This window comes from Syngnathus acus, chromosome 3, assembly GCF_901709675.1.
Source record: "Syngnathus acus chromosome 3, fSynAcu1.2, whole genome shotgun sequence".
NCBI classification, from domain to species: domain Eukaryota; kingdom Metazoa; phylum Chordata; class Actinopteri; order Syngnathiformes; family Syngnathidae; genus Syngnathus; species Syngnathus acus.
The window spans coordinates 896,494-907,182 of record NC_051089.1 but is presented as its reverse complement, the minus strand read 5'-3'; the positions used below and the strand labels follow the sequence as shown (position 1 = coordinate 907,182).

At 43.7% G+C, this 10,689-nt stretch overlaps 1 protein-coding gene across 2 annotated transcripts; it reads right to left on the bottom strand.

Annotated features, from left to right (window-relative positions):
* Positions 1-2,770: 2,770 nt before the first annotated feature.
* On the bottom strand, positions 2,771-9,661 carry LOC119120275 (H-2 class I histocompatibility antigen, Q9 alpha chain-like). Of its 2 annotated transcripts, none has more exons than XR_005097492.1 (8): positions 9,498-9,661; positions 8,511-8,777; positions 8,138-8,416; positions 7,438-7,746; positions 7,189-7,305; positions 7,093-7,110; positions 6,823-7,012; positions 2,771-2,781 (listed from the first exon to the last, which is right to left on the bottom strand). XR_005097492.1 is itself a non-coding variant. In XM_037247036.1 (8 exons), the coding sequence occupies exons 1-8, from the start codon at positions 9,556-9,558 to the stop codon at positions 6,873-6,875; spliced, it is 1,125 nt and encodes a 374-aa protein (XP_037102931.1). In that variant the 5' UTR covers positions 9,559-9,661; the 3' UTR covers positions 6,428-6,872. The 2 variants fall into 2 exon arrangements, 1 of the variants encoding a protein (XP_037102931.1); XM_037247036.1 differs by lacking the exon at positions 2,771-2,781 and having other exon boundaries at positions 6,428-6,910; positions 6,977-7,012.
* Positions 9,662-10,689: the final 1,028 nt, after the last annotated feature.

Genomic DNA, 10,689 nt, shown 5'->3' with positions numbered 1-10,689 from the left:
GTGTGTTTTATTTTCTTGCTCGGTGGGAAAGGTCGTGGGGAAAGTACGGCGGTGAGCCAGCGGCGTGCGTGCGTGCGCGCGTGTGTGTGTGTGTGTGTCGGGAATCAACAAATGTCTTCAATGAAAAAGAAGAGAAAGGAAGTGACGAGGATGATGAGTAAAGTGGAGTGGAGATGGAAAAACCTCCACCGGGGGTTATCGAGGTCATCTTGAAGTTGCGTTCAATTGGTTGTTAAAAACATCAACAAAAATAGTGCACAGGTTCAGATAAGTCTGGAAATACATCAGAAGTTGCTCAAAAGTTAAGCTTGCACAAGTCAGACTCCTGTAAATTCCTTTAAATATGCACATACGTACTACCATAAAGTCCTCACAATTGTCACTGATTCAAATAAAATCCCTGAAAAATCCTATAAGAAAATCACAAATTACTCAGTTATATATATATATATAATTACAAATCATGTGAGGAACATCGGGTTACCTTGAAATGTGCTTTATAAATAATAAGCAAGGGAAAAAAATCCCACAATTCCTCAAAAGTTGCACGAGTTGAATCAAGGCTACCACAAATCCCTCCAAAATTGCAACGACTACCGTTAAGTCCTCAAAAATTGGGCAAGGTAAGATTTTTGTAAAATCCGTTTTTATTAGATTGAAGAAAACATCCTCTGCTAGCAAGATGTTTTGTTTTGTTGGGTTTGGGTTTTTTTCAGTTCATTTTTATGCCAATTCACGTTGTGTACTTTGATCAGAAAAAAAAAAGCACATTTACCGACGTCAGCTCGTAACGAGGAACAAACAAGCATTTAAATGAGCATTTGTTCACCTGTGATGGAAAGCGAATGTAACTTTTGGAAAGACGCATTTGTCGGCATAATGCAACAGAAAATACTGCTCAGGACGCAATTAAGTGTTGGGGGCATGATGAAGGCGAGATGGTAATAGAAAATGGCGGGGGGGCACAAGATGGCCGCCGCAGAGCGAAAGAGGCGAGACGAGTGTGCGCTCTTTTTCTTCTTTCAGCCTTACATTTGTGTTTTTCATGTCAAGGGGGAAAAAAAAGAGCTGTGTGTGTAATATAATATAGAATGTGCGGGATCGGAAGCGAGTAAACGTCGCGTTTTTAGTTTATTTATTGATTTAACACGTGTCTGATTTAATTGAAAGAGAGGAAAGTCTTTGAATTCTCCAATTTGTGTTTGTTGGTCGAGGAGATTTTCTGTTTTTGGGAAGCACTTCTGCGACAAACTGCCCACGTTGCCATGGTGACCCTACGTCAAGAACAATATGCACCAATTCAATTCAGACAACCATGAATAAATACTATGAACCCCCACAAAAGTTGCAGGCCCCCCTTATAATTCCCCTAAAATCGCATAACTGGTCTTTCATGGCCGAACAAGAAGAGAAAAAATGCAATTTTTGTGTTGCCGAAGATCCTCTCGGCCCTATATGAATAATATATTTGGAAATATGAATAATATATTTGCAAACATGCTGACTGTGTTTTAACTCATGTCAACGGACGTTCCGATACGAACGTTCGTTGAACTGCAGTGTGTCGGAGCAGAAACAAAAAGATGATCATTAATATTCTTCTTATTCAAGCAGTAACAATATACATGCAACGCGTGTGCGGGCACACGTGTTTAAAACGTTGTAAAGGAAGTTAGAAAAAAATCAAAACACTGTAAAAAAAGACTCATGATTATTATTTCTTGGCTTTTCTTATTTCCTGGTCCTTTTTTTCCTCCCTCATGACGACAATATCACAGGCGGTTTCCCACTTTTGAGCAGTATTAATAGAATTTGGAAAAAAAAATCTTATTTACAAAATACAACAGAACACGCACAAGCACAATAAGACGCAACAACAGCAAAAAAAAAAAAAAGGTAGAAACCACTCAAATGCGCAGTTTAAAAACAATGTTGTCATCCTTTTTTTCTTCTTTGTCTTTGGAAAGGTTCAGTCGCCTCTGCTCGTACTTATAATTTAACGTCTTCCTTTTTTTTCCCTAAAAGCGACCTTTTTGTTTCCTTGTTTTGTTTGTTGTCTTTGGGTTAACTTTAGTCACTCGCTGATGTAACAAAAACGCACTGTGATGATTCCACTATTAATAAAGGTTGTACTTCAACTGTGTGCCTTCGTCCCGTGGATTTCATATTCCATATACATAGAATAACCAATGGCATTTAGAGCATTTATTTGCAGAAAATCACGTCCAAAATACCAAAAAGATCCAAATATATTTCATTTGTAGTGTCTGCTTTCTTCCCCATAAATATTACAGATGATCGTTCAATTGTACTGTGGTAGTCGTATTACAAATTTGCACCGGCAGGGGGCACCCGAGATCTTTACATGTCAATTGCATCTCAAGAGTGTGTGCGTGCGTGCGTGTGCGTGCGTGTCTGAGCATACACGTTACACACCTGGAGTGCTTTGGTTAATTGACTTGGATATCATACCAATGTGGAAGAAATCAACGGACAATAAAGGAAGACACGTGATCAAAATGTTTGGATGGAAGGCAAATTAATTAAGAAAGAAAGAAAGAAAGAAAGAAAGAAAGAAAGAAAGAAAGAAAGAAAGAAAGAAAGAAGGCTGTGTGGATTAAGAGGACGAAGAAGAATTGCGCAATGGAAAGCGCAGATTGATTCTGCAGGACGCGGGCGGCAGGTAAGCACAGCTGTGTTTGTTGTAAAGCTCCCCGTGTGAAGATTAAAAGTCACGGAATAGTTTATAAAATTCATTTACGAGCAATTCTGAAAAGTCAACTTTAAGATGTACTTGCATTGGCGCTTCAACCATATTGAACATTTGTGAGATGTGCGTGGAAAATTCAATGTGAGAGTTGTCGCACACGTACTGACACAGATTGAAGTCAATAATTCATCAAATGTATATTTTAGAAAAGGCACAAGAAATGTTGGTCACGCATAAATGATCGGTCGGTCGGACGCTGGGCGTCAGTCCAACGACAAATTGGCATCAAAAGAAAAGAATCTTCTTCCACTTGTAAATGCGCTGCTTTTTAAATTATGAATGTGGAAAAACGACGGCCCTCAGTTGACGTCATGTGATCCAAAGTTTGACAGGGGCACTGGCGGAAAGGAAAAGAACATTTCGGAGTGCCACCGAAAAATGCCACTCGTTTATTTCCCGCATTTCTTTCTTTTTTGAAAGGGGACAAGATAGACACGTTGACATGACCATTCAGTAATGGTTGTTTCCATCAAGTGTGTCTGTGACCGGACAGCTGTGTGTGCATTGGTGTATGTAATTAATATTTCAGAATGCTGCGCGGAGGCGCTCACCATGCCGACGACCCCTCCCTCCCTCCCTCCCTCCTCTCGGTGGAGCGCTTCAGCCCATGTGAAATGTTCAGCCTTTGGCAATATTTCATCGTAACTCGCCGCTCATATTTAGCAGCATATCGGGCAGGTTGCCGATAAGTCAATCGTGTCCGAGGAGAGCGTCCGCATCAGCATCGGCAAGCTGCAAAAAGTCAATAAAGTGCCTTGATTTCCACGCGACCTTCAAGGAAGAGCAGCAGAAAATAGAAATATTGGGACAGGCCCTTCTTATCAGTCCAGCCGGTCGTCATTGGTGTTTACAAAATACAAGTGATTGGCTGAGCAAAGATTTAGGTTGAGTTGGCTCACACATTTAACCCAAAAAGTCTGCTCAAACGACAACAAGCCTAAGAATTGGGTTATTGGATAAGCGGGAGGGAGCGCATAAGCTCGATTGTGGCCTCCTTCCGTTGGGGGTGCTTGTGTTTGCTTTGTTTTGGCTTCTTGTTTCGAAAATGAAAGCAGCGGGTTGCGAGTGGTGCGCAAAGTGAGCCAAGCGAAGGCGACATCTGGCGAGCGGCATCCAAGGAGGTTACGGCGAGTGTAAAGTGGGCCGAGCCCCCTCCTCATGCTTGTTCTCGGGCCCCCTCGGCGCCGTCGTCTAACGTCTGGAATCTTTTCAGTTCTGTTGGCCAAGCGAGAACGCTCTCAAATATAGACGCCTTTTCTATTATTCAAACACGGGCCGAGAGGCTCGAGACGACGCTTGGAAATGCCGCGAGAAACTTGGAGCCACTGAGAAAAAAATAAATAAATAGTCAAAAAGGCGGTAGGTCAAATGTGGTTGTCAGGGATTCAAAGTCAGCTGATTTCATGTCCGGGTTTGAAGATTTTCAGGTCTGGCTTTGGCTTCTGAAGTTGCATTCAATTATGATTTGGCTTTCAAGTCACCATTGGGGTTGAAGTTTGAAGCAGCTTTCAAAACAAGTGACCCATTCCCAGTCTGCCGATGATCCCCTGAGGCCACGCCCCCTCCATCCCCGCGACATCACGCCTTGATGCCTCTGTGAGGTCACGCCTTCCGTGTCAAGGCGGTGACGCAAAGACAGCGGCTTCCCACCAGCGCCTTTCCCGCCAAATCATGAACGTTGTGGGCAACCTCATCAAATTCCTGGTCAACGCAAAAAAGAAGAGAGCGGAGCGATCCAAAAAGGTGCATTCACACTGTCCTGATGGTGCTGATGAGTATGTCCATGCGCTATCCAAAGTGCAAACTATCCAATCAAGCCTTTTGGCCTTTTTTTTCCCCAGCCACATGACAACTCCAAGAATTTTAGCGCCGCCGTTCAGATGCAGGACAACAACAATCCTCTGCTGATGGAGGACCGGCAGAGATTGCAGGTCGTCTCGGGGGACGCCCCGGGACCGCAGCCGGCGTCCCGGTCCTCCGCCGAGAAAGAATCCTTGGATAAAGAGAGCTGGGCCTGCTTTCAGAGGACGCTGCGGGGCGTGCAGGACTCCATGACTGCGTTCAGCAGCCAGCTGGAGGACGCCAAGCGCACCATGAACGCCACAGTGGCCGACCTGGAGGTGCAGATGCTCACCATGCAGAAGGACATGGCGGCCGGAATCGTGCAACGGGACCAGCGCATCGCCAAACTGGAGACGCAAAATGTCCTTCTGGTGGGGAGCCGCGGGCGCGACGCCGACTGGCTCGACTTGGATCCGCCTCAACGCTTACTGTACGACTGCCACTTTGCGGCGGTGGCGCCGCCCTTCTGCTTCCTGCGCCATTCCCATCCTCAGTACCCCATGCCCGACGGTAGCTTTCCGTCATACTTGCAGACCCCCCTGGACCTGGACTGTGGCTCGCCTCCCTTTGTTTGACATGACTAAAAACTACCAATGGAACGCCGGCCGCAGTCTGTCTGATAACCCAAATGAAGGATTCAAGACAGGATTGGGATGTGTAAATTCCAGGATTATGCTTTCAAATTAGCATTTTAGGCCAGGGTGACAGACGGGTTCAAGTTGGAGCGAGAGTTCTAAAATGGGATCAAGGCTTCAACGGCCGGCCGGCCGGCCTTAAAAATTGGACTTGTGGGTTATGATTTGCACTTGAACTCATTCGCTGCCATTGACGGATATTGACGTCAAATATCCATTTTGTGCTGGCAGTGAATGAGTTAAATTTCAAGTCAGAACTTTTGTTGCTAATAGGGATTGGGTTTAGAAAATGAGGGTGTCAATCGTGAGTTAGCGAGCGTTTCCAATTGGGGCTTGAAAGTCAGGCTTAGAATTCCAAAGTAAGGTTTCAAGACAGATTGTTTGGATTTTTTCTCAAGAAATATTTAGCGTTTCAGCTTAGTGATTTTAGCATAGCGTCCAGGCCAGGATTAGGCTTTCAAATTCCGTGACTCCACATTTTTATTTGGCATCATTACGGAATTTGGTCACGCAGAGCTCAAAGGAGGAGGCGCAAATGAAAAGTTTGTGCTGCTGTCAGAAAATGTTTGCTTGAGACTTCAAAGCATGTTTGTAGGCGTTGCAACATCATCTCCATATTTATAACTCTTTGCTATCATTAATCTTATCTTTGATCCGTGTGTGTGCGTGTGAGATGTGCATTGTGTTTCCTCTCAGCATCAAGTGCTAGCGGAGATGAGATGAAAATGGAAAGTCAGCGCCGCACGCACAAACAAAGGCGGCGCATGAATCTTTTTCACATTTGTTCTATCTGGCTGATCTGTGTTTATCTAGAAAGAGGCGTGCAGATGTTGGCTCACCTCTTCGTCTTCTTCTGTAATTTAAATGAGCTCCGGCGGCGTGAAAACCTCCCACGGCATCTGCCCCGACAAAACAATAGCGTGACAATCTACAAATAAACCTATCAAAAATTCAGCAACTGTCACAAACTCCTAAAGCTAAAACTAACTTCTTGTTCTGCCCCACCCCTCAAAGTCTACATGTTGGCAAAATATAGTTTGCAATATGCAACAAAAAAATAGAGCCTCGTTATTTTATTTGGTGACATTTAGAGTCACGTACCGAATTTTCCGGAGTACAAGTCGCACTGGCCATAAAATGCATAATAAAGAAGAAAAAGACATAAGAAGTCACAATGCAGTATAAGTCGCATTTTTGGGGGAAATTTATTTGACAAAATCCAACACCAAGAACAGACATGAATAGGCAACAGGCTGAATGGTACGGTATGCTAACGTTACATAAAGAAGGAACTGAGAACATGCCTGAGGTAATATATTAAGAGTTATTCAAATAACAATAGCATAAATAAGTTTATCGAACCATCCGCATCACCCCAAACCATGAAATCCAACAAAATCTTCATCCTCTGCGTCACTTATAAACAACTTCGCTAACCCTGGAAGTAGAAGATGCGGCTCTTATAATAATTTCACACATAAGTCGCTCTTGAGAACAAGTCGCACTCCCGGCCAAACGATGAAAAAAAAGTGTGATTTATACTCTGGAAAATACGGTAGCAGCAAGATGCTTTACAGCGTCACTCGATCTCTGAAATGTGATGGCTTGAAGAAAGTGCCCCAATGCTAATCCAAAACTGGTACGTTGTCTTCTGGCCCAGTCGCTGGAAGGTGCGCGGAGTTCGTAAAAACGTCTTACCCATGTTCTGTGAGTACATTTGTCCTCCTCGATTTGCCATTGGCATTCTTGGAGAACTTGACTTTTGCTGCGGGAGCACAAAGTCAGACTTGTCAAGACGCTGCTTTTTTTTCCCACCGAGCTGAACAAAAAACATGTTGGACTTACAAGCTGCAGTGTAATCGTCTGAAATGAAAGAGGAAAAAACATGTGCAGGTTTACCAATGACAAAGGGGCAAAAAATGCAAAACGTGTGCCCCTCACCACGATTGCCGTTACGACGCCGGACGATGACGATAACGATGGCTACAAGGAGGACCACCAGAGCGACGACCACCAACGAAGAAACGACGGTGATGATTTTCTTCTTTGTTTCATCATCTTTTTCGCCCAAAAAAACCAAGTGAAAAACGGTATTAGGAAATTGACCTTTCTGGCGGACAGAATGAGATTTGGCCAAAAAAGGGGAAAAATAAATCCAGCACGAGGTGACAACAACTGACCGGTTCTCACCTTCATTGCGTGTGTTGCTCAAGATGTTTCTCCTGTCCAGCTTGGTGATAATTTCGTCCTCGACACCAGCCAGCCCAAACACGCACTCGTACCGGCCCTCCTCCTCGGCCGTCGGTGTCACCTTCAGGTCTACCGTCATCTGGAAGGTTCCGTCGTGGTTGGGCAGGGTCTGGCCGTAATCCACGTCCTCGTGGAGCTGCTCGCCGTCTTTCCTCCAGAAAAGGTCGGCCGTGTAGGGGTAAAAACCTGACGCGTGGCAGGCGACCGGAGAGGACGGCGTCTTCTGAAGGAGAGACACCTTTGGTAGCTCTGTGCAGGAAGTGACATCATGCCATAAGAGCGGATAAGATTATCACCCATCATGAGGTACAATGTAGACCTTCAGTGAAACCCCCACATACCGTAATTTTCGGACTATAAGTCGCACCGGAGTATAAGTCGCACCAGCCATAAAATGCCCAAAAAAGTGAAAAAAAAAAACATATATATGTATATAAATCGCTCCTGAGTATAAGTCGCCCCCCCCCCCACCCAAACTATGAAAAAAAACCGCGACTTATAGTCCGAAAATTACGGTAGTTATTTTTTCGGAACTCTAGTGCCATTTTGTGGCATCTTGGTGTCAAGAACCCATGTTGAAGAGAGTTGAAGTTTCATTTCGACAAAAGCACTGCTTTGGCGCCAACCTTTACATCATCACCTGTTCTCATAAGTGCTTTGTGACCGTAGTTGACAAGCTTCTTCAACAAAGCAGGACAAATGTCGGTGTAGTAATGCTTCCTGTAGTCTTTTCGGGTCTGGTCGCGGTCCCACTTGAGTTTGGTGATGAACGCTTGCGCATTTGCCGCGACATACGTCATGGTCTTGGTGTCCAACGAGATGAAGTCTTCTCCGTCATAGCTGTGCTGGTTCCACCCTTCCGTCTCGTCCGTCTCATCGTTCCACTCGCAGCCAAACATCCACTGAAGAATGTGAACGCCTGAGAGGAACACATTTGGCACCCCCAAAATTGACCAAGCCAAGACTTGTTACTGGGGGGATCCAAATATTTGAAGAGAACGGGTTGAACAAACCTCCAGTTTGGTTGAAGCGTTCTTGAGCAGTTTTAATGTTGGTTCGGAAGACGTGCTCATTGACGGAATTTCTCTGTGTTTCCATCTCCCAGTAGTCAGGGTCATCCACGATGATTCTCTCCATCCAGTCCTGCTTGGCTTCCGCTTTCTTGCCATCGCTGTCGTAGTGTATGAACTCAACTTCGTCCACGTAACCCACCTCAATGTACGCTGGCAAGCTCGCAATGTTAGTGGACGCTGTTCGGAAATACTTCAGCGTGTGAATCGCTGAAAGATGAAGACAAATGTTGGATGTTGTACTAAACATTTGATTCATTCAATAAAACGTTTGTGATTCATTGAATGTTTGCTGAAGGACACTCCCCACCCTGGCCACTCCCTTTTCGAACTGTTGCCATCAGGCAGACGCTACAGATCAATTCGATCAAGGACTAGCAGATTCGCCAACAGTTTTTACCCTTCAGCGGTAGTCCCATTAAATGCCGCAAAAAAAAAAATATTGTTTGTGTATGTTCTTCTGTGTGGGGTTTTAGCTTGTATTTTGTATTTCTTTTTATTCTAGTTTTTATTTCTTTTTTTGCACTGATCGGTTGGCACTTTTTAAATTTCGTTGTACATGTGTGACAATGACAATAAAGATCTATTCTATCTATGTTGACGGTAACATCAAGGATTCCAATACATGCTAACATTCCAGTGAAAAGTTAGAATACACTATGTGAATTATACTTTTTTAGTGCCCCTAATATGCTCTTTATTTACATTAGGTTGGCCATAACGGCAGTATGTAAACTCAAGCCGTTTACGTTTTTTTTTTTTTTAACTTTCACTTTGCAAATGGTAAAAACGGTATGCGGTAATGCTACAATTCCGATGCGCTCTATCAGCGTTAACATTATAAATGGCTGTTCTCTTGATTCATGTTTAGTATCAGTAGCGTTCAAGGGTCATCACACAAAAGCAGTGGAATAACGCCTTTGAACTCACCAGGCGTCACGTCGGGTATTAATTCAGACAAAACGAGGAATAAAAGCGACTTCACAATCATGATCGGTATAAATTAAAAATTAAAAATAAAGAAGAGGTTTAGGGCAAGACCGAGCAAGTGACGAAAAGTTGCAATGACTACGGTGGCGGAAATGCGCACTCAAGCGGAGCTGGCACGGAAGGGTACGGCAACTCCACTTGGACAAATGACACGAAACACGGAATCAATCAAACAACGGTCATTGGACTACTCGACTCAGGTCAATAAAATTAGACGTTCATTGTACGAATCTATCCGATATAATGGTAAACTTGGTACAGTAAAAAAAAAAAAAAAAAGATTTATTTGATGTTTTTCCCCACAAACATTCACCTCCATCCATTTGTGACACAAATCAAATTGACCCTCATTAAAATTCCACACTCGAGAGTTAAATTTAAATAGCTATCAATTTTAAAAATAAAACATTTTCGTTGTTTTATTTCATATTTGTGCTGCATAATTGAAGTATGTCGTTAATAAAATAAGTGCATATGCATAAGTGATACAAAACGATGAATGCGTTAAAGGATATTTCTTTGTTTACATCCCAGAGCTGCCAACATTACGAGTCAAAAATGTGTTAGAGGCTCATATGTCAGCTGTCATTAACACTTGGGAAACAGCGAATTTTAATAATAATAATAAAAAAACAAAAGTAGATTTGTGTATGCATCCGCACGTACGGTATGAGGGGCATCCCCGTCGACAAGTGCATATTTTTGGGGGCATCAAGTGTGCCTCACACGCTTTGAGAGCAGCAAATCCTCTTTGTACGATGCCTGCTGACACATAATACCCTCATAAACATTTGTGTGTGTATGTTATCACGATGAACTTAGCCTTTCTCTCCTTGGGCCTTTTCCACATCAGAGCATTGGCGTATAATGTTGCTAATAATTGCAATTTCCTGCTGCCTTGCCTTAATAGACACCGCAAGGCTTTTCCAAGCTGGAATGCTGCCTGCATTTTGGTTGTCTACTTTTCCTCCTCATTGTCAGCCGTTTCAAGGTTTGGCGTGGGCACCCAAGTCAACTTTTTTTTACGTTTTTTACCTTTAAAGTCTGGCCGGCCAATACAAGCAGCCAATTATGGCCATTCGACTTTAGTAGAGGGGGCGGCCCGACATAGCATCACCACCGAAAACATCAT